The sequence below is a fragment of the Trachemys scripta genome, chromosome 2, assembly GCF_013100865.1.
Source record: "Trachemys scripta elegans isolate TJP31775 chromosome 2, CAS_Tse_1.0, whole genome shotgun sequence".
NCBI lineage: Eukaryota > Metazoa > Chordata > Testudines > Emydidae > Trachemys > Trachemys scripta.
In genome coordinates this window covers 68,361,753-68,386,446 of record NC_048299.1, presented here as the reverse complement: position 1 = coordinate 68,386,446, position 24,694 = coordinate 68,361,753, and the positions used below count along the sequence as shown (strand labels likewise).

General features: G+C 41.2%; 1 protein-coding gene across 1 annotated transcript in view; it reads right to left on the bottom strand.

The window, feature by feature from the left end:
- The window catches only part of RARB (retinoic acid receptor beta), a 294,582-nt gene extending 283,993 nt beyond the window's left edge, over positions 1-10,589 (bottom strand). Inside the window, exon 1 of the mRNA XM_034760797.1 lies at positions 10,119-10,589. Coding sequence (XP_034616688.1) covers positions 10,119-10,296 — 178 coding nt within the window. The 5' untranslated portion in view covers positions 10,297-10,589. The remainder of the gene's footprint in view (positions 1-10,118) is intronic.
- Positions 10,590-24,694: the final 14,105 nt, after the last annotated feature.

Sequence of the window (24,694 nt, the reverse complement as noted above, 5' to 3'; positions counted from 1 at the left end):
TTAAGGTTAGGGCTGATGTCATTAGCAGGATATTGCTAGCATGATACCAAAAGAAATTAATATTTTAATTTTGCCTATCCCACCTTCTGAATATAAGAAATATGTTTAAAAATAACATCAGCACAGGTGATGATAAAAGGTGATGTCTGAAAACAGCTGGCAATTGCAGAGGTGTGCAAATGGTAGAGTATATGTCAAGCCTTCAGTGTGAGATGGGATTTAAAGAAAGAGGAGGCAATAAAGGTGAAAAGCAGACTACTCAGAAAGCTGTAACTATTGAAAAACAGATGAAGTCCTTTAAAGTTTTAATTCATATCGGATTTTTCCCTAATTCGATACAGATATAGCAATATTATTAGACTAATGCACAGCTGTTGAAAACTATAAGTACGCTGAGTGAAAAAATCCATCATATATTTACTGTGATTCAACCACCAATGGAAACATTCCCCTCTTGTAGCACTGTAAGGTAGAGTGGGAACTGAGAGTCCTTGACCTTCTAAGTAATTAAGGGAATAGAGATATATTCTTGTTTTATTAGAGATACAGAGAGACACTGAACTATTTGAATAGCTGAAGAATTTGCCTGTATTTGCCTGTTCCTGAGTAATGCGGATAGTTTAGCACTCTCTTGGGGGTAACACATCGTAATGAATATCCGCTATTCATATTTAATGCAATCTACCAAAGAGTGCTTTTGGGAGGACTTTTTATGTCAATACAATGATTAACAAGTGAACTGGAAAAGTAAATGAATGCCTACAAGGGGTGGAGCTGGGGAAACTATGTTGTAATACACTAAAAATACTGCATTCTACTGTATTAGTTTAATGATGTCAGTCAGTCCATATTTATTCCCCCCCCAAAAAACAAAAAAAACCCCTTTGAGCTGGAGTCCAGGTTGTAAATAGCCAGCAATAATGTAAGAGAAAACAATCCTAATAGAACATAATGTTTTAAAACAATCTGCCTCGCCCGAGTATCTCAAAAGCACTATTTCAAAACCATAGTATTACTATATTTAGTGGCTAGATAAGGGTTCACATAGCATTGTCAGAGTGGATTCTATTCCCTGCCTCTCCCACATTCTTGAATGATTTTATTTTCCAGACATCTACACATGTCCAAAAGACCTATACAGAACAGAATAGATGGGACATTCTATTTTAAGATTACACTTTTAAAACAGCAAACACTGGAAAGTATGGAAATGTGCGGTTAAATTACCTTAACTCTATTCTTGCCACCCCATAGATTCTCCATGTAAAATGGTTATGATTATCTAATAAGTGGATCAGTTATTCACCTTATTGACTTTCTGTCAAAGCCCTTTATAATGATATGTTCACATTTCCCAACCCCTCCCTATCCATTCCTGGGACAAATAAAGGCAGGATCCTTGTGATCCAAGTCTTATGGTCAGGGGTTTGAGGACCAGATTGGAGCAGTAAGTCACAGGGAGAATAACAGGTGGATCATCATATGATTGTTAATAGCTAACTGCTCTGTGGGCTGCTTCATTAGGAGGATGACAAGAGGCCATCTCAGGAGAAAGCGGACTGTCCCAAGTTAGGGGATTTTTTTTTTTTTTTTTTAAAGTGGGCTCCATTTGTTTGTGCATCTAGCCCTCATTTAGATTTAATTCAGACCATTTTTTCTGTGTGGAGGTATTTAAAACTCAATTAAAAATCCCATAAGGTGCATAAACTTCATAACAGTTTAGTGGTATTTGTATTCAGACTGCATTGTGAAGACGTTGCTATTGATGCTGCCATTCCACTAAATATTATATTAAAAGAGAATTTTCCCTTTCAACTCTGGTACAAATATGTATTGGCAACAACTGATCTCTTTGGCTTTTATGTAGTTTTCTGATAATATAAAAATAGAAAGTTATTTTAAAAAACGTGAGTTCTAATTCAGACCACAACAGAAACAGGCAGCATAGTGTTCCGATGGGGCCTTGAGAAGACAGTTATCCAAGTATGGAAAAATGATGATTCCTTGTTTCCGCAGATAGGCAATGATTACCATGAGGAATTGGAGAACACCCGAGGCACTGTAGATAGTCCAAAGGGAAGTACTTTGTACTGGCAGTAGTCTGTGCCCACAACAAATAGGAGGAATCATCTGTGTGCAGGGTGTATGGAAATATGAAAGTATGCATCTTGGAGGTCGAGGGCTGAGAACCAGTCCCCCTGTTCCATTGCTGGGATAATAGTGGAGAGGGTAACCATCTTGAAGCATTGCAGTTTGACAAATTTGTTTAGGTTGTGAAGGTCCATGATGGGACGCCAGCCGCCGGACTTTTTCTGAATCAGTAAATAGTAGGAGTAGAAGTTCTGTCCCCTGTGGAGGGAAGGGACTTGTTTTATGGCTCCAAATTGCAGAAGATGTTTTATTTCCTCCCCATAGAATGGAATCATGAGAGAGGTCCCTGAAAAGGGATGGGGAGGGGGGAGTAGCAGGATAGATAGGTAGGGGATGGAGTATCCTTCCCTGATTATCTCTAGGACCTACTTGTCCGAGGTGATGAGACTCCCAAGATGATAGGAATGGAGCCAGTCGGTCATCAAACAGATGGAATATGGAAGATGGTGAGCATGCCTGGAAAAGAGGGGTGCTTCTCAGGGCCTTGGCCGCACCATCAAAATTGTTGCTTTGGTGGTGATATGTGAGAGGTAGACCCCTGAGGAGTGGACTGTCTACATTTATTAGGAGGCCTTCGTCGTCGGTGCTGGATGTCATAGTGCCATTGAGGAATGTATTGTTGTGTACTGAATCGTAAGGGGACTTGGTACTTCCCCAATCATCTCTTTGGTGCCGGCGTGTATATCCTGAGGAAACTCAGGGAATCTTTAAGGGAGTGCAGAGAATTATCCATGAGCTCCAAGAAAAGTTTCTGGCCTTCAAACAGTAAGTCCTCTACTGTGGTTTGTACCTCCTTAGGAAAACCCAAGAGTGGAGCCACAATGCATGCCTCTTGACCACAGCAGTCACAATGGATCGAGCTGCAGCGTCTGTGGAGTCTAGTGAGGCTTGTACAGGCTAGGAGGCTGTGGAATTGAAGGCTTGGAATTGCTCCTTCTTGGTCTCCAGTAGATCATGACAGAGTTCCTCCAATTTGGAGTAGTTTACATAGTTATATATCAGAGGGGTAGCCGTGTTAGTCTGGATCTTTAAAAAGCAACAAAGAGTCCTGTGGCACCTTATAGACTAACAGACCTATTGGAGTATAAGCTTTTGTGGGTGAAAATCCACTTCGTCACGTCTGACGAAGTGGGTATTCACCCACAAAAGCTTATGCTCCAATAGGTCTGTTAGTCTATAAGATGCCACAGGACTCTTTGTTGCTTTTTACATAGTTATACTTTGCCATGAGGGCTGCATAGTTTGAAATCCTAAATTGGAGCGTGGCTGATGAATATGCCTTGCATCCAAATAGGTCCAGATGTTTCCAATCTCTGTCTGGTTTATTAGAATAGGATTGGAACTGACGGTCTCTCTCTTGCACCGCACTGACCACTAGAGAATTTGGGGTGGGGTGTGAAAATAAGAATCCTCATTCTTCGCTGGAACATAATATTTTCTGTTGGCATGTTTGCAGGTTGGAGGGATAGATGCCGGGGACTGCCACAGCACCTTTGTGGGGTCAAGAAGAGCCTCATTGATTGGCAATGCGATCTTGGCAGAAGAGGATATGTGCAGTATATCCAGCAGTTTATGCTGCTGGTTTTTAGCTTTCTTCAACAGGATTTCGAAAGATTCTGTAACCCAGCAGAATAACTCCTGAAAGTGTCTGAAGTCATCGGGAAATGTAGGGGGTCGGGGCATCATCAGGAGATGAGGATGAAAAATATAAAGTTGGTGGAGACTCTTCCTCCTCCTGTTCTTCCTATTCAGTTAATGCCAGCTGTGGTTTGACTTCCTGGGGGCGAGAAACGGGTAGAAAAGGGAAAGGTGTAGGTATCCGTCGAAGCTCCCTGGTAGGGTTCCTGAACTGCCCCCTATACAAGATTTCCCAATACGGCCAGTTTAGTGGGAGTGGCACATATGGCTACATCCATGGTGGTCCCTGCCAGGCTTGATGACCAGCAGAAGATTGCGTACAGTGAGGATGGGCAGGTAGGAATTGCCCCTAGTTGAGAGAACAATAGAGCCCTCATCTTCCTCATCATCACCACTAGGGAAGAGAGGTGCCATTCTTGGTGGAGAGAGGGAGGAGCGGCGTGAGTCTGGAGAAAAGGGTGAAAGTGGCGGGAAGAGGTCACATCCCAGAAGAGGAGACTCAGGAGTGTCAGAGACCAACAGGTCCGTCGGGTATCTGAAGTCATGTGGAGGGGGAAAACGCCTCATCGGTGTCGATGGAAGACACCGCGCTGAAGGCAGACATGGCACCGAAGGCAGGGTGTATGTCCCTGAGACTAGGTCGGTGCTGACAATTTTGCTGGTGCCGAGGTCTTAATCAATGTTGACAGTTTCACTGATGCCAGAAATGGCATTGGTGCTGTAGCTCCTGAAGGTGGCCCAGCTTGGTCCTCAGAGCTGGGAAATGGTGCCAAGGGACGTAGGTCTGCTCAGTTAGAGTCTTTTGACTGTTTCTTTGAACTGGCACTGGAGGTGCTCGGATGAGCCCTGGAGCTATGTATCCCATCAGATGAGGCTGAGGTAACCAACCTCGCTGGGGATGGTGTTCTGGTGGGCTGTGCCTCAAAGTGTGAGGAGGAAGCCCATTTCTTGTCATCCAAATGAGCAAGGAATGACTTTCTCTTCAGGGGACAGGAAAAATGAGGACTGGCAGATGACCTGGCAGAGTGTGAGATGGGGCGCCGGAACAGCGGGGGAAGGGGGTCAGGGGCCTGGCCCATCCATTTTTTGCCATGCCCCCCGTCCCCCAAGGCCCTGCCCTCAGCGGCCAGGCCGGCAGCTGGAGCCTGGCCAGGGAGCCCAGACAGCTGTGGGGCACCGTGCCATGGACTATCCTCCACCTGCCCAGGGTGGGGGGTCGAGAGCAGCCCTGGGCCCTGGCCCAGCCCTGCAGTCCCCCCACACTTCCCACCGGAGTCAGGTTGTGGTAAGAGCTGAGCGGGCAGCTATGGGAGCCACAGACTCTCCTGTCCTGGGCAGGTGGCCCACGGGGCAAAGCCATGGGCTGGGGCCTGCTCTTGGACCCCCCATCCCCAGGCAGGTGGAGGATCCGCAGCTCCTTCTTCCGGTTTGGCTGGGGATGGGGCCTCAGGTGGCAGAGGGGGGCAGGGGTGGGGTCATTGAGGGGGCGGGGGCCCCCTGCTTTTGGGATGACTCCACTGCCACTGGCATGAGGGCCTCCCTGGGGAAGAGTCTGGGCCTGCGCCTGATGCTAGTCAAAGCGACTTCTCCATAAGGAGACGTTTCAATCTAATATCCCAGTACATTTTGGCCCTGGTTGTCAGGCCGAGGCAGTGGGAACACTTTTTTGGGATGTATCCCTCTCCCAGAGAGCCAATACACTGCATGTGGCCATCTCTTACCAGGAAGGTGGCTCTGCAAGAAATGAACCTCTTAAACCCAGGGGATCCGGGCATAAGGGTGGAGGGAAAAGCTTCCCAATTGGGAAGGGTAGGAAGTGGGGGGGGGGGGAAAAAAACTCAAGCTATGAAAAAACTGAAAAGGTAAAGACAAAATAAAAATAATAATTAATATTTTTTATAGAAGAGGAAAGGAGAAGAAGAAGAAAATACTAATTACTGTGCTGCGGATTCCATTCCATTCCAAAAGGTGGTAGAGAAGACACTGGGGGCGGTCAGACTGCACAGCACTGTATGTACGTCCTGCGCACAGCGCAAGAGGGGGAAGGTCTGACAGACATTGCTAATGAAGATTTCCAGTCCCAGGCACAGGGGGCACTATGGAGCACCCATAGGGACATCACTCGAAGAACTAGCCCAACAGTTGCTCGTGCATGACTCTGACTTAAAAGATATTAAAGTGGCTCTGAGCTCCATTTTCTTCCATGTTGTCTTTGTCCCTGCTCAGGTCCCAAGAAGAACTTCTTTGTCCAGAGTACTATCAGTGCACATTTTTTCATGGATTCATATCCACTGGAACTGAGAACAAAATGACCCACTGAAGCTTGAAATACCATTACGAAACCAACTATCCTGTAACTATCTCAGTTAATTTTTTTTTAAGTAGAAAAGGTTTGTGGTTCATCATTATGAATGCTATTGCATGAGCGTGCACACCGAGTACTCCCAAATGGGACTACTGAAAATCTCTGCTTTATGCTGCCCAGGGTTAGTACAGCACTAGGTGAATCAATCATGCTTATAAAAGTAATTATCTTCTTAACCACAGTCTCTCTTTTATTCATTCAATGTTAACATACAGTTCACCTATGTGTAAAGGTAATATTTTTTCTGTTACTGACCTTTTTAGCATTGTGACCAACCTTATAATTATAAAGTATTTTGCACTATGTATCTCAGTCTAAAAACAGAAGTCAAGTCAGAGGTGAAGGAGTCAACACCATTATCAACATCAGTGAAATTAATTCACTATAACACAGTTCTCTTACTGGAGGCCACTTATGCCCATAAAATTAATCTGTCTAAAAGCCTTTTGTCTCTTTAATAGGAGAAGGGGCTGATGATGAGGCCCCTTATTTCTATGACATGTCAGTTTCAACTGTAGATACAAGATGGCTGAATTTACAGGTACTTGGTATAATGGAAAAAGTCTGAAGTCAAGACAGAACAGAAAATAGTACAGTAAAATAATATGAAGTCTTTCAACTTAAACTGTACCAACTTTGATAGCTCTGAACAAAAGCTGATAAATTACATTGTTTTAAAAAAACTAAAGGGAACAGAGGTCTTTATTCCTGACAGAGTTCCTATTATCTAAAATAGAATATTGAACTCATGCTGTTGAAAGATAAATAGCACTGTGGATACAGTCACATATAGTGCAGGGCTTCAGGCAGATACTGGGCAAGTTTCCCTACATATAGCTTCTCACTACAGAACTGTATTCCCCCAGTGTCCAGTTCTGGCTCTCATTTTAATAGAAAGACTCTTGACCATGCTAAACTGTACCAAACTGCGTGGTAGTTTTGTGAAGTGGAAACATTAGTTAGGATAGGCCACTCTGACTACTTTCAAGAATCTGAATCCAGGCCTCTTGAGATATAATGTCAATGCACTAGGGTCCTGTCTCAGGGCTCCTGAAAGATTTATAAATCACTTACCAGAACTCTAAAGGCCTAAATTCAAAAGAGGCTGCCACGTCTATAAGACTGGAAAACAAAATAAGTGAGAAATATCAACCAAAAGGGCCAGCTGTCTTGCAAGGATCTCTTCCCCCAAGAAATCTTTGTCCCATTGAGCCCCCTCAACATTTCACACAGAGGCAATAATTTTCATACACAGGTACCCAGTGCTACGCTCTGAAGTGACCAGATTTTTATGGTCAGCGAAGTCCATGGGAACTGTTGGTGCTCAGCACCTCTAAAGAATCAGGTTAATTTTACTTACATATGTAAATATGGATAAAAGTGTCTGAATTAAGGCAAACACCTTTGAAAATACTGAAAATTGGAGGATGAGACCATGACAGTGGAGACTTAAAGAGACATTCCCATATTTTCAAAACTGGCCATTTGTTTTGGGTGCCTAAATATACATTCGGCTTGATTTTTAGAAGTGCTGAGTAGTCACAACTCCTACTGATTTGATTTCAATACAATCTTAATGTAATAAGAACATGATTATGGTGAAGAACAATTGTGCATATACAGTCCTATATATTTTGGATATTTACCAATATATGTCTTCAAAAAGGTGCTGTGAACGAATCATCTATCTGGTCCATGTGACAGAAGAACTTTCTTGCAATATCAGAGCAAAAACTCAGTTCAGTATTCTGATCACTTCTAAAAGGACTGGGAAATTAAATGCTTAAAACGTTTTCTAACTTGTAGCTGTTTCTTCTTTACATCCTATAAAAGAAATCATGTAGTGCAATAAAACAGAAGAAATTAAGAGTCTGACCCTGAAAACAATATGCCTGCATGTGGTCTCACGTAAGTCTACACACATGGGGAAATCACGCCCCTCTTGAAGTTAATAGCAAAACTCACATTTATTTCAGTAAGGCTAGGAGTTCACCCATAATGTGTAAATGGATAAAGGAGGGACTTCACATGCAAGTGGCATTAACAAGCATTTGAATTTCTTCATTCCCTGTGTCTCATGCTAAAATGTTGCTTTCCTTCGTCGTCTTTATGGTTCTCTTCCTTTTTGCTCCCCTTCCTTGTCTGGAATGCAAAACTTTGCATGCTTTTTTACTCCAGCACATATTTTAGTAGCTAATATCAATACTCTGCAAGCCCTTTGTAGCTTTCTGTTTAGCCACGAGGCTTCTTAATATGGAGCATTCACAGCAAGGTCCTTTAACAAACATCTGTACAATAAATGTGAGCTGTGAAATGAAACAGAATAATCCTCCAATATCCCACCAAGCATGCACTGCTTTTCCTCACGTAGGGCCTAACCCTGCACTGTTACACCACTGAAAATATAGAGTAACTCATTTTCCTTAAATGGTGTTATACTGGGTTTACACTAGTGTAATTGAGAATATCATTTGGACCCATGGCCCTTCTTTTCAATGCATTTGAAAGTAAGTCCTAGCAAGAAACATGGCAGTGTTCATTAAAAAGCACTGAAAACAACTCACTTTGGCTAGTACACTTAGTAATATTGAATGGCAGCATTTTAAAGAGGATATACCAGACAACAGAGCACTATATCACTGCATATGAATTTCAGATGCATATGCTGACCCCAATAGTGCAGCAACAAAATACCTACTGATTCTAGTGGGCAGGGCCGGCTCTGGATTTCTGGCCGCCCCAAGCAAAAAAAAAAACGCGGCAGCCAGAACAGCAAAGTGCAGCTGGAGCCAGGGTGCAGAGGGACTCCCTGTCCTGCAGATGTGCCCCGGCTAGGGGGAGGGAGGGGGAGGGAGCGGGGGGAGAGAGAGAAGGGGGGCGGCCAGGGCTTCAGCGGAGCGCTGCCACGCGGCCCCTCCCACCGTGCCCCCTGCCGGGAGGCCTCCACACCACTCCGGTCGGCTGGGAGGGAAGGACGCGGGCTGCCCTGCCAGGCTTGCTGCAGGGTGCTCCCATCCTCCACGCCACTGCCGCCTACAGGGCAGTCGGAGTGGAACAAAAAAAAAAAAAAAGCGTCCGTGCCACCCTAGGATTGGGCGGAAGGCTGCCTCCTACAAGCTGCCGCCCCAAGCACCAGCTTGCTCGGCTGGTGCCTGGAGCCAGCCCTGCTAGTGGAGGTTCTATGTGCAGCTACCGAATCGGGACCTTAGTATGGCAAGCAACAGGGAAGCAAAACAAAAAAGCACTATTTATTATGTACTAATATAGGCAATAGCTATTTGCTAATGAGAGAAGAAATTATTTTTCTGTGTGATTTGTTAAAAACACATGTTTGGTCTGACCTATGGTGGTATGATAAGATATCGCCACAGCTACTAACGAATAACAATGTAAGATTTCCTAATGTCTAGCAGGTTTTATCACTCATGATTTTCATAGCTGGAATATTTCATACTATTGCATGTTTATCATCTTTTTTTTAAAAAAGGCAGAGAAAAATAAAAATTATATTTCAAAATAAATTTGTTTTTAAAGAAAGGGAGGCCAGTGGCAAATGAACAGCTGTAATTAACCTAACAATAATCAACGTGTTCATTCTTTAATAAAGGAAATTACAGTAAAGCCTCAGAGTTATGAACATCAGAGTTACAAACTGAGCAGTCAACCACATATCTCATTTGGAACTGGAAGTACACAATCAGGGAGCAACAGAAACAAAAAAAGCAAATACAGTACAGTACTGTAAAGTAAACTACTAAAAAAAAATAAAGGGAAAGCAGCATTTTACTTCTGCATAGTCAAGTTTCAAAGCTGCATTAAGTCAATGTTCAGTTGTAAATTTTTGAAAGAACCACCATAACGTTTTGTTCAGAGTTACGAACCACCTCCATACCTGAGATGTTCGTAACTCTGAGGTTCTACTGTAGTAAATAACAGCCATAAGAATCAATAACTGGGCACTTACTTGCAGGTGATGGGGTGCTGCATCCCCTTGTTGGGGGGTTACCCTGGAGTCCATGAAGGGAAGGAAGTGAAAGTCCACCGATGACTGGAGGAAAAAGTAATGGATATGGGGCTGTTGGATAGTGATTCATATGTCCGTTCACTGTTGGTACTGGACACGTGCGGCTGCTGGTTGTCATGTTAATACCTCAAAGGCTATGAGGTGTACAAATACTATGTTGCATTACTCCAGGCCAGGACATGAATATCTCAACTTGTGAATGGAAGAGGCTGACAAACCTGCAGGTACTGCTTGAGCTGGATTGTGTGAAGATGAGAAGATAATTCACTAGATAACAATCCTTTATTTCATTGCTGCTTTCTACTGTTTTTTCCAGTACATTCTTGCTGTGCAGATTAAGAACAGAAAATCTTCTTTTCCTAATCTGTGCATGTGGTGTGCAGTTCAGCTGCTTATTTAAATAACTTTTTTTTCTGGAAAGATAGCTTCATTCTACAGATGCATGCTGATTTATTCTGGAGGGGAAAAAATAAAATATATTGGTATATTACGCATAAAAGCTGAAAATCTTTCTGTTCTGTGCTTACTTTGTAAAGAAAAATATTTACCAGTGTCCCATAACATGGACCTGACAATCACTGGGATGAAATCCCGACCCAATTAATTTCAATGAGCCAAGATTTCAGCACTGAATGTTTTATTGCTAATCAGACACAAGTTCTGTTTTAGAAACTGCCAAATTCTGAACTTTGATCAACCAAATTAGCTGAAATCCTGATGTGGGGAGGAAAAAAAATCAAGTAAAGATTAAATGTTCTTCAAGATACAATATATCAGCACAAGTCAAATCCTATAAATATATTTGGGGTGTATTTTTTTAAAGTGTGTTTAGCAAATACAAATCATCCAGTTTCAGTCCTGAAAACTCAGCCCCATAACAGATATAGAATGAGTGGCTGGAGTGGAAGCTCCCCACTCTACTTCACCAGAATGCCTCAGTTCTGGTCCAGAAGAACCACCTCTGTGGTTCATTGTCGATAGGCCATTCAATCTTTGACCTCTTGTGTTAGGGTACTATCTATACCAGGAACATGTATTAACTGACCCAAAGACAGTGTAAACAAGCGCTTAGACTGCCAACACATTTATCTATTAGTGTAATTAATTATAGTGTTTTATATAATGCACTTTACTTGGGGCTTCCCTTGAAGAACATTCAGAAGCTTCAGCTATTTCAGGCTGGTATAATAGTAAACTACACTTGTGCTCTTCTGTGGGCTTCTCTTCTGCTTTCAAGTGCAATGGTAGGTGGTGGTTACAATTTTTAAAGCCCTATATCAATAGGGACTTACTTTCCTCCCTCCATTCCTCAGCAAAATAACTGAGATGCTCCTCTTTGTGCTAGTCTCTAGATTCAAAGTCTTGAACTGGAGGAGGAGCATTTTTGGTGGCATCCTAAACAGTGAAATGTGCTGCCTCTGAATGTCTAATTTATCTCATTAGATTTCAGGGTATGATGTATGGCTCATTTTTTCCGCCAATCATTTGCTTGGCCTTTACCAAGTCTTAACAGATTTTGAAATCTAGTGACAGGTTGCTATTATTGCTGACTGTGAACACTACTAGTTGATGTTTGTTTTTATCTTATGTCATGGCGTTGGGTGCGTAATAATTTTATGGACTCTGTGCTGAACTCTTGTCACTAGGAGTTATAGCAATCAGAATGAGTACAGTTCATTTTCATTTGCTTAATGATGGACCAAAGCCCCAAGTCCATATATATCCATGACCTTAAAAAAAAAAATGTGAACCATTAACCACAACACTGGATTCTTAAGAGGGCAAAAGCATGAGAAGTCAGCAAATGCAATAGGGCTGGCTCCTCAAGTTCTCCCACAAAAGGAGTCAGTAGGCTCCCCCAACATGTCTGACTGGGGTAAAGGGAGGAAGAGCCACATGGCAATCTTAGCCTTTCCCATCAGCAAATAGTCAGTAGGCATCCCTGACATTTCCTGCTTTCATGAAGTGAAGTCCTCAGATGTATAAAGGCTTCAATGCAGAAGGGTGTCAGCCCAGAAATCTTTAGCAGCTCTAGAGAACGAATAATAATATTTCCCTCTTATATAGTGCTTTTCATCCACAGATCACCAAGCAATTTACAATGGAGGGTGAGTATCATTATCTCCTTTTTAGATATGGGGAAACTAAGCCACAGAAGTGAAGTGACTTGCTCGTGGCGGCACAGATCAGTGGCAGAGGTGGGAAAATGGTGACAACACAGCTTTTAAGGGTAGTTGCTGCTAGTCAGTCCATGGGTTGTCATTAAGAATTAAAATAGGAAATAAAAACAAAATTCATGTGTGTTTACCTGTCTGGCAAGTCACACAGAAGTGGAATATTTCTACTATATGTGGAATAGCAGGAAAGGCTACTTGCGGTGCACATTTTGACATAGCAATTTGTGCTGAGCACAGCATATTTAAGGATAACAAATGTAGTTGCAAGTACTCTATAACTGCGTAACTTATGTGTGAATAGCGTTAACACAGATGAAGCTAGACATGCATGGGGAGGAGAATATAATGATTGGTATATTGCACTAAACACACAGATCTGGTGGAAGGCAGAAAGAGCGCTGATTACGTTGCTTTTGAGGACCATCTTCCAGGAGATCAGTGAAACAATACTGGTCTTGGAGGAAATTACTCATAGCCAAAATAATGGGTCACAATGGCATCAAGATAAAACTGAAAGTTAAGATATAGGGGAAGTTAGATATTAAAGAATCTCACAATGAAGGGACAAAAATAAAATCTCACTGAATTTCCAAGAGCAATTTAGCGAGAGTATAGGCAGATCCCATGCACCAACAACTTCCTAAAACTCAGGTGCTTATAAGTTGGGGAGGTACATAGAACAAATTCACCCTGAAGTCAAGGGACTTGGACCAGGGATAAATGAGGCCCTTTGTCGTTATTTAGTCAATGATTTTTAGATCAAGGTCACCTATTTTTAAATGAGGTCTCCAGAAATAAAATACAGTTTATAAAACTATCAGATACTTTCAACTATATTTCTGTTAGCTCAATCATGCAGAGCTCAGCACACATTATCAAAATGTGCACAGCAGTGGCCTTTGCTAATATTTCAGACAGAGCAGAAATACAACTGTGTGATGAGCTAAGCAGGCAACATATTACACATATGATTTTTACTGCCTTTCTTTTATCTTCAATTCACTTATTATAAAGTACCTACTAGCAAGTTTTTAAACTTACCATGTAGAAGTGCAAATGCGGGAGAAAAAAAGTAGAATTTCAGATTACATTTTGCGTTTTTTGTCTTTAATGTCTAAAATGAAAAATTGCAGCATATTAGTCCATAAAGGTGGACTAGATACTTTGATTTCCATTTAAAAAAAATACATGAACCAGTTCTTCCAACACTTATCCATACAACTAGCCTTATTGGAGGCTAGTTTCAGATGGAAGTCAATGGATTAGTGTTGAAATATTCAAACATTAGTTCAAGACACTAATGTTTAAACCTCAGCTACATTGCTCTCTCCGGAATTACTAAAGAGAGACATACCTGTATAGTTGAATGTTAGCTTATTTTTTATGAAAAATAACTTTTTGTAGAAAAATAAAGATTAGAAATGAAAATAACGTCATCTAGTCATTTCCCAAACAATGCTGGAATACTTTCTATAATACATTTTCTAGTGACTTGAAAATGCATCAGCATTTTCATAACATTTTTAATGTGCATGTCCATGCAAATATTATAGCGCCAAACTATGGATTATCACATAATCATAAGCATTGACAGTCCATACATAAGCTGTTTTCATACACATTATTATACATTCCTGGAACATTAAATCTTTTCCTGCCTTTCCAAAAACTCACTGTTATTCATTAGATTTTGGTCTTCAGGGAAGAAAATCTCCTGCAGAACAGGCAGGATTTTAAGCTCCATTCACTGTCTTGTTCTTTATATACGTGCAGACAGGCAACACAGTACAATAAGGAAAATGGCAGTAGTTCGAAAACTGGGTCTCCACAGGCAATTAGCACTTACGTGAAGTATGAGTGTGTCAACACTTATAAGATACCCAAAAGTTTGTAGAGGAAATTATTAGGAAGGATTGCAAGTATCATTGGATTCATATCCAGACCTTACTACTGTGGTATCTGAGTCTGGCATTAGACATCAATCTCAGATGTGGAGGAAGAAGGCTCCCAGGATCCAGTGGTGTTTACAGTTCCACAGTGACATTCTCTTTTTCTCAGCTAAGGCTGAACCAAAGTTTTCTAGGACAGTAAAGGCAGCACTACCTTCACCAGCTGCAAGGAGAGGTGCTCCATCTCACTGCCCATTTGCTGTTATTAAAACGAACAAACACTCAACTGCCAAAGGAATACTTCCTGCATGGGCAGCATGCCATTAGTGACCATAGTGCCTGACTGCAACCCTCCCTCATGCAGGCGGTCCCATTGGCTTCAATCCTATGCACGATGGGTGGGATTTTCAAAAATGTCCAAGTCACTTAGGAGCTTCTGAAAATCCACTCAATAAATAAAATCAACTTCCACGAGACTATTATCATGAATGGGAGTTCAGCAGCCTAAGGGTTGCACAATAGAACCCCTTCGTAGGAAGAGCGAGGACAAAGGGGATCGTATAGAAGGCCTTTTCAAACACTAAAAGATGTCCATACTGTGCAGTATACTGAGCACCAACCAATGACTCTTCTTTGACAGAGTATATATTTCCTTTTTTGTATTCTATAGATCTTTTATTGGCTTGACTATAGTGATACAGCAGAAGGCCACAGAAGTATGAGGAGAGAAGGCTAGAATAGATTCAAAGCATAAAAGCATATTTACCAGCTATAGTTAAGATACAAGATGTACCTGTCTCTTTTCCATTTCGTCTTGCATTTTATATAATTGAACAGTAGTTTTAATTTACTGCTTTCTTATACACAAAAATATCCGTGACTGGGAGGAGGGAGTGGGCCTGTTTTTCTTACTGTTTTCTCATTATTTTAATTTCATATACATTTTGTATAAGATCAGTCTTGGAAAGCAACTTTGTTTTCTTAACATCTGCTGATCCTCTTAGAGTTTACTAATTTACTTTACTCTCATTTGCTTCCATTTATTTTACTATCATTTGATGCTACTGACTTTGGTGAAGCTGCTTTCACTTAAACAAGATCTGAATTCAGTTCACGAAACTCTTTCCTAGCCATGGGCGACTGTGTGTGCCATTGACTTGGCATACATATCAATGTCAGGAAGAGATCTTGGAGAGGGAGCCAGGGCAGTTGGCCTGGTCGACAGCAAGCGGTCAGCGGAGGAGACTGTCATCCCATCTGCCATGCTGGGATGCAGCACCAGGCCAGCACTCTTCTCTCTTCTTCTGCCATTCTCCAGTCTCTACAGCAAGACAGCCAACATATACAGAGTCACAACATCAAGGCCTTTGTTCTCCTTTACTCTGTTTCCCCTTTTCCCAAAAACATTATCATCAAAAGTGGTTTCTACTATGGACTCTAAAAACAGCATTCTGGGATTCTACCTTACCCATAGCTTCCACTGAAATTCTCAGGTACTTATAAGGCCCCCATTACTGTAGTAGATAAGCACTTCAATGTCTTTAATCTATTTGTCCTCTCAACACCCCTGTGAGGTAGAGGTAGTGCTACTGCTCCTATTTTATAGGCAGGGAGCTGAGACATAGTTTCTCTCAAAGTCCCAGATTTTTAAAGGTATTTAGGCACTGCTGTGCTCAGTGTTGCAATGCCTATGTGCCTAAATCCCTTTTAAAAAGGAGACAGTCTCCTAAAGCAGTCAGGCATTGCAATGCTGAACGCAGCAAAGCCTAAGTGCCTCTGATCTCACAGGAAGCCTGTGGTAGAGCAGGAAATGGAACCTGAGTCTCCTAAATCCCAGGCTAGCACCCTAACCATTGGGCCACCCTTCCTTTCTGAGGGGAGAGTCTGGCTCTTCTTTGCTGGGCTGATCTGTATGCTCCATAGAGAGGCAAACCCCTCCTTACACAACAGAGCAAATCAGGAAGAATTTCACAAGAAAAACCTTTCAGTAATTTCTTCTCACTTATCCCAGGGGAGGGTGTTGATCAAGCCCTTAGCTATTATGCAGCTTAAGATAAATTTAAATGCTGTTTTCAAAATAAATCAAGATCTGATAGGTTAAACAAACCACAGTATATCTAATGTATAAAGAGTTTGTAGTTTATGCTGAAATCCTTGGTTATGCATATGCTTTCTATTATGCTAGCTGATAGTATCACACTGAATAGAATTGAATAATTCAACAGATTTACCAGGAGTCAACTGTAAATCAGTCAGATATAGTAACATGATATTCATGCCGCCTTTATAACTATTTAAAACATGTAGATGGAAACTTCATTTTTCAAAAAGGAACGTGTTTAGTTTTCCATAGATCATCTTTGAGTGTGAGATGTTGCATTTTGTTTCCTTACCTATATAAAGAGACTTAATTAAACAATAAACTAGTTACAATGGCAGAAGTAAAAAAGCCTTCAGAGTGTTATGTTTCCTTTATTAGCATAGTGATGTGAAACTAAACAGAAGAAGCAATCTAATAACAAACATTCCTTTGAGAACTGTTCAGGGAGCAAAAGGACATCCACTTATTGTTCAGCCCATCCCATTGGTCCATATATGGCAATAAAGGTACAATAGAAGGAAACAGGAAACAGCCTGGCACATCTACATTATCTTATTAGAGGCTAATGGATATCTCAGAGGAACATGCATCTGATTCTGAATAGTCTGTACCAATCTCCTAAGCAATTATTCTTAATTAGTGGATTCTGTTTATAGATGGAACTTAGTGTACCCTTCTGTATCAAAGAGAGGCAGACATCTGGAGGGAGATATGGTTTTCTTAAAGGGAAAGTGCTACAACTATGTTTTTATTTTGGCAAATAAGAGCTCTTTCAGGCATAACATCTTTTACTGTGTTATTAATCAAAAAACCATGATGATGAAAAAAAGACCATGCTGTTAATCTCAAACTATGAAAGTAAACATAGGAAGCTAATAGTTGGATAAGCAAATAAACAACTGAGTCCTAAACTTTTCAACCAATAGCAAAAAATCTTAATATAGCAGATTATGTCACAAGAACAACATCTGCATTTTGTATCTGCCAAGTCTCCAGCCAAAAAAAGTAAACTACTGCATATAACCAGATGTATTAATATAAAGGAAGGTGTATGAAATAGGCCTTTCAGACCAATTTATTGAAAAGCAGATCTTCAGTTCGTATAGTCCAAATAACCAAAATTATCAAATATCTGAAGATATAGGCGCAGGATAAATTGTGAAAAAGATACAATAAATTGCAGAAACAAAAATTAGAGAATACATATTGTCTAGCATTGAGACCTTTCCCCTATCACTGAATTGGTAAGGCTGTCATCTTATGAGACAAAATTTTTCTTGACAAATTGTTAATGCTTGCTATGTGGGTTTGTTTTATTTCTTTCGCCTGAGTGCAATTATTAACATAATTAATGGAACTGGTGGTTAATGCACAGAAGTTGCTGGGGAATGCATTGAAAAACTTTCTAATGTTTTGCTAAGCATTTAAGCGTCATATGCCTTGTGCCTCAAACACACACTGATACACTCCAGGAAAATTGCATATCTAAATTTGAAAGGAAAAAAAAGAGTGAGAGACACAACAGCACCCATTTATTTACATACTATACAACAGTGCCCTGCTGGACCAACTATTTGATTTTAATCGAAATGAGAGTCCGGGCTGGAAAGCAGCAGCTGCAAGTATATAGCCTCCAAAAGCATTATAATCTATTTCAAGGGGGTAACCTTTGTTTCAGCCAGCCTTTACTGGTAAGACACAACATTCAGAAATTCACTTCCCTTACATTGAAGGGTTGAAAGGCACAATGCCTATTTCCTCAGAGTTGCTCAGAAAAGCTTGATCTGTACAATGTTAGCAAATAAATAAGTGACAGATAACACTGCTCTATAGCCAAAATGCTTCTGAAATAAATGTAGTCAAACTTTACTAATTCTGGGTCACTGAGAACAAAAATGATGCTTAAAATTGGCTCTAGTTTTCAAGATATGCTATTGGGTCAGTATATACGACCCTTGACTTGGGAATGGGGGAGGATAAGTAAGTTATAAAGGAAAGGGATCTCAATTTAAACCAGAAATGACTAAAATACATCTTTGACTGGATCTATGAATAAATCTATGACTGGGTTTGGACAGTACTTGCTTTTTAGGCAAAACAATGAATGATGCAATCTGAAGCTGGTATTGCGTCATATATGATATCAATTACATCATGTTATTCCAAGAAGTCATGGATGATGCAATCATAACGAAGCTTACATCACTCCGCTGAACAAATTGCCCTATATCAGCTCTAGAAATCATACAGTGTCGTGCTCTCTTATTTGTCAGAGTTTGATTTTGCAAAGGGACACATTTCTGTTTAGCCAAAGTGAGCAGAGATGCCTCATACTTGTGTGAACAGTGCAGATAACTTCTGCTATGTTTGTGGTGAAGTGACTTTTGCATCACAAAACCGCAGTATAACCACTATGATTAAGAAAGCCTATCACCTTTATTTGGGCTGCAAAATTGGAGATCAGGACAAGAGGTGGGCCCCACACATATGCTGCAACACTTGTGCAACAAATCTTCGCCAGTGGTTGAACAGGAAAAGGAAATCTAGGCCTTTTGCAGTGCCAATGATTTGGAGAGAGCCAACAGATCATACCAGCAATTGTTACTTCTGCATGGTGCCTCCAGTTGGGAAAGGTGTGTCAAAGAAGAAAAAGTGGACTGTGCATTATCCAAACATTCCATCAGCTATACGCCCAGTACCCCATGGAGAAGGACTGCCGGTTCCTGATGCACCAGAATCATTCTCACTTGAGTCAGATGGGGAAGAGGAAGAGGATGAAACTTCTGGTCCTGAACCATCAATGTCACAGGACCCACATTTTCTCCCATCCTCCTCCTCTGAACCACACCTCATAAACACAAGGTGAACTGAATGACCTTGTCAGGGATTTGGAACTACCCAAGAGTAAGGCAGAGCTGTTGGGCTCCAGACTACAGCAGTGGAATCTCCTGGCAGGTGATGTTAGGGTTTCCATGTTCCGTGACCGTCAAAAGGATCTTGTCCCATTCTTCATGGAAGGTGATCTTGTAGCCTGCAACAACATCGATGGTGTGATGGCAGCCCTCAACATCGTTCACGATCCAGATGAGTGGAGACTGTTCACTGATTCATCGAAGACGAGTCTTAAAGCTGTTTTACTGCATAATGGCAATGTTTTGCTATCAATTCCAGTTGGTCATGCAGTCCATATGAAGGAAACCTATGACAACATGAAACAACTTTTGAGGTGAATAAACTATGACCAACATCAGTGGCAACTTCGTGGCGATTTGAAGGTTGTTGCTCTCTTGCTTGGTCTGCAGACTGAGTACACAAAGTACTGCTGTTTTCGCTGCGAATGGGATAGTCGTGCAAGAGATTCCCACTACATCAAGAAAGACTGGCCACTCCGACAGTCATTGCAGCCTGGGAGGAAAAGTGTTCAGCATCCACCACTTGTTGAATCAAGGAAGATTTTGTTACCACCCTTACACATCAAGCTAGGTCTGATGAAGAACTTTGTCAAGGCCATTGACAAAACACAAGCAGCTTTCAAGTACCTCCGTGGAAAATTTCCAAGGTTAAGTGAAGCTAAGATAAAGGAAAGTGTCTTTGTTGGTCCTCAGATTCGTGAACTTCTTCGAGATGATGCATTTGACCATGCACTGCGTGGCAAGGAAAAGACGGCATGGAAAGCCTTCCAGTTAGTGACAATAAATTTTCTCGGAAACAACAAGGCAGACAACTACAGGTTGTTGGTGGAAAACCTCCTCAAGGCATACAAAAGCCTTGGTTGCAACATGTCACTAAAGATACATTTTTTGCACTCTCATCTAGATTTTTTTCCACCGAACTGCGGAGCAGTGAGCAATGAGCACAGCGAGCGATTTCACCAGGACATTGCAACAATGGAGAAACGCTATCAGGGCAAATGGAGCCTATCAATGCTTGCAGACTATTGCTGGACAGTGACAAGAGATGCTCCATTTAATGAATACAAGAGACAAGCCAAGAAGTGCCGAGTAGACACTGAATAGGACTAAACTATAATTGTTTTTTGCCTTTTGTTTCATAATAAATTTTATTTATATAACCCTTTTGCTGATTTTTAAAGTGTTACATAAACAGGACAGGTGAAATATTATCATGTCAAGCAACCATAAACACATGAAAAGACCTAGGTTTACAATTTATGATTAAAACTCTACTATCTACACAATATACACAGACATAAAATGTAAACTTAAATATCTTAGAAACAGTAGCCAATCAGTTGTTTTAATTGTCATATTTGAATTCAGCACATCAAAATACATAATAAATAGCACATTTTATCTCTGAAGCAGATGACTTCTCAAAAATTGTAGACCAGTGTAATTGGGGGGGGGAGAGGGGGGCGCTATGTAGTCAGAGTTGCTGTTGTTCTGCAGAGATGCTACAGAATATCATTTGTCATTCTATCTTAGCTATATTTAAGAACCTCACACCATATTATACTATTCATGTCTCTCTCACTTCCCCTTGCTCTTCCTTTTTTGGGGGTGGGGGTATTTGGGTTGGATTTTTAAGCTATCTGCATTCCGTATTTCTTTCATTACTCAGCAGTTGTCAAATCTATACTGAGGAGAAAGATAAATGGTTAGGTCAGGTGATGGGGTTAACAATTTACTGTGTATGTCCCGAGAAGACAAATATGGCAGAACTGGCTCATGTTTATGGGATAAGAAGTTGAATTTCCTGTGCAGCAACTTTTCAATCACTCTGCCAGAGAATCTGCTGCAGTTTCTGCACAGAATATAAGGGTCTATGGAGACTTTTTGTCCTGGTACATAGGACACACTATTTCTTCCCCAAATGTACTTCCCACCTCCAAAATTCCCATTAAGATGAACACTTCTAGTAGAGATGAGAGGCGTCAACACTTTGGTAAGTAAAAGGGGGCTTCCTGTATCCCAAATTTAGCTGGCACTAAATTAATTTCTCCAAGAAACTTTAAGAGTTAATTTCTTAATATTAAAGGTATATTATTTTAAAATATTTCACTTGCAGCAACATTTCTATTCTTTGGCTGCTGACTCTGTTGGAGTCAATTCACAGTGAGGAGGTTCCAGAAAACAGGACTGCTGTAAGTGTTAATGGCTTTTATAGGTTTAAAAGAGCAAAAGTGTCCAGCCCAGTATTTAAAGCCACCATTATTCTCCCACTGAACATGAACCCTAATGTTTTCCCATACTCCAGTTTGGAGGACAAAGTGTACTTTCTCTTCTCAGTTGTAATTGAGTTGCTTCATTATTTAACCAGTAGAGGGCTACATAATTGATGCTGCCATCAAAACTAGCTCTTCATGAAAACTAAGCAGGATACACCTAAATCAGGAGTTCTCACCTTCCCAATCCAAGGTGCCACACAAAACGTTCAATGACCAGGCACTGTTATCAAGCCAGCTGCTACATTTTCATCTTGACTCTATATGCTTTAATTTGCCCTACACCGCTTATTTTAATACCTTTCTGCAGTATACAGGTAACTGGCTTGCCATAATTCCCAAAATGTCACAAACATCACTTATTTATGATTGACCTAATTGTTGTCACATCAGATGATATTTTTGACGAAGTAGCATAGGCGATGAGCAGGTATCTTGATCTCACAGAAGTTTTCTCCCATTTGTTTTCCTTATCTGCTACGTACTTAACTAATGCCTGCTTAAACAAGTTCATTATTACTTGTACTTTCACATTATCTTATTCTGGTTTCAGACTGTCTTTAATTTTGTGTGATTTCTACTTAAAGACTTGGGTATTACTTCTGAGGCAAAACTGATAATAATGTTTATCAAACAGAAACCTGAAACAAGCTTACAAAGCTTAGGGGAGGGCCTAAGCTTTGAAGTTCTGATCCAGCTCCAGATCTGGCTTTACCAAAGTTGAGGGGAGTGGGAGGGTGTTGAATCCAGGATTTTAAATTGGCCCATTAAAAAGAGAGCAGCTAACTAGCTGCAAACTTGGATTCTCAAAGTTCAGGAGTATTTGGATTTAGGTCACATGCTTGGCGCTTTCATGAAGGCACCGAGGACAACAAGGGTGACAATTGGGAAGAGAGGAGTGGGCTGGGATAACTGGTTTAGGAATCTATCATGACCCTATGTTAATGTTCAAACCATGAATCTCAACCATATGACCAGAAGTAGCTCTATGCTCCTAATATCTGGGAAGTATGGAAAATGTGCTAACAAGGAATATTGAACACAGCTGCTTTGGCTTATCTCTTTCCTTAAATGTATTATATTCAGTAATACCCTGCTGAAAGGTTGCATAATTCTTCTGAGTCATTAAAGGCTCCTTAACCATCCTGTATTGAAAAGACGACATTTCCGTCTCCTGTTTTAGGCTCCAGAGCCTTCATTTATAATGAGTTGTAAGTTTTAGTGTATTCTGAGTAAGAATCCCATAGGGTAAGCATGATATGCTACTGAGCTGGTGGAAATTATGAACATTTATTTTGAAACTTATGTTTTCTGTGGCTTCTTGTCAAAGTAACCATAAGGTAGCAACATTAGGCAAGAGCACAGGCAATAACTAGGAGGGGACAATACCATGCAATGGCTTGTAGGACAAAAATAGCAATTTTATTGTCAATATTGTGCTTAACAGGGAGCCAATAAAGCAACTGCAAAATGCAATTAATATGCTGAGATAACATAGCACATGTAAGCACCTTGGGAGTAGTGTTTTGAATCATCTGCAAATGCTGCAAAACCTTATTGGTCAGGTCATAAGGACAGAGTTACAACCATCAATCCTGGAAGCCACAAAAGCAGCAGCAGCTTTGCCATATCATGATGCATTAAGAAGGGCTATCTCCTTGGAAAAGTTCTGAGATATAGGTTATATTATAAATAACATTTTCAAAAGCACCTATGTGATTTAGAAGCCTAAATCACATTTTTAAAAGTGACATAAGCACTTAGGAGCCCAAGTCTCATTAAAAACAATGAGATATAGATGGTTTTGAAAATGGTATGGGACTAAGGAGTCAATTCTAACCAGATTAAACAGAGCATACAACAAGCAGGACTAAACTTGTTAATACATCATTGAACGTCACTAGCTAGAGCATACCTACAACTCTTAATACTAACAGAGTTCTGTAAATAGAAAATAAAGCATGTTCATATTTGTATCATAAGCAATAGTAACTGAGGCAAGGGCCAGAGCTATGCAAAACATTCCCCCTATGAGAATTCCCCCCATTATGCTTATGAGACATAACCTACATTCAAGGTTTGAGTCTTAATATTCCTGACCCAGTTCCCTTAGCCCCTCCATGAAGCTGCCTCTCTGAATCCCCACTCAGCCACCCTCAGTGGATTTAGAGGAAACCTGGGGCCTGCCCCCTTCTGCTCCCCTCAATGGGGTTCACTGCCCCTCACAACCCAGAGAGTGTTTGGGATGGGGAAGGCTAAACTATAGTTCAGCTGGAGAAGGGAAGTAATACTGCTGCCAGTCAGTTCAATATAAAATGCCCAAGCTTTGTCTGGCATGTGTGTGTGTGCTAGGAACAATTTATTATTATTGCAGTAGCATGTTGGGGAGCCAGTCATAGATTAAGGCCCCATTACACCTGGCACTGTACAAACACAGAACAACCCTTGTCAAAGGATGATGGGGTATTGCTGTTAACATTGACAGCAGACCCATAGGTTCCCTAATGACCCTCCTCAGGATAATATATGCACCTATGTTCCAACTCAGTAAATAGCCAGCAACTGCAGCCAGGCTATTTCTATGGCTCTGCTGTACTAGGATCTGATGGCCACACCAGGTGATTCCCCACCCTCCCCCACCAAAAAACTGCTGGGAGGACAGCTCCCCGGTACCCATGAAGAATTCAGTAACTCAGCCAGAGGTTATAGGTCTATTACAGGAGTGGGTAGGCGAGGTTCTGTGGCCTGCTATGTGCAAGAGATCAAACTAGATGATCATGATGGTTCCATCTGGCCTTAAAGTCTAGGAGTCTAAGATATGGTAGAGGGCTGCCTTGCCCCAGGATTGGGGGCGGGGGAGAGTTTGAGGGGCTGGATAAAGGTAAGCAATGAAGTCCTGAGAAGTGTTGGGGGAATTTGGACAAAGAGATAATACTGGCTGTGTACCACAAGATCATCAGATGTCCCCATTGGAGGTTTTGTTTTCACTTTAAACCTCTAAGTGAGCCTGTAGAGTTTGGCTCACTCAACCTTTGCATTCCAAATTGCACAATTCAGTTTGCAAGCCCTCAGGTAATCAAATCATGTGGATTTGCACATCTCTAACAACCACCAAAAGGAACCTTGCCCCCTTATCACTGCATCAAGTATACTGCAAGATGGGC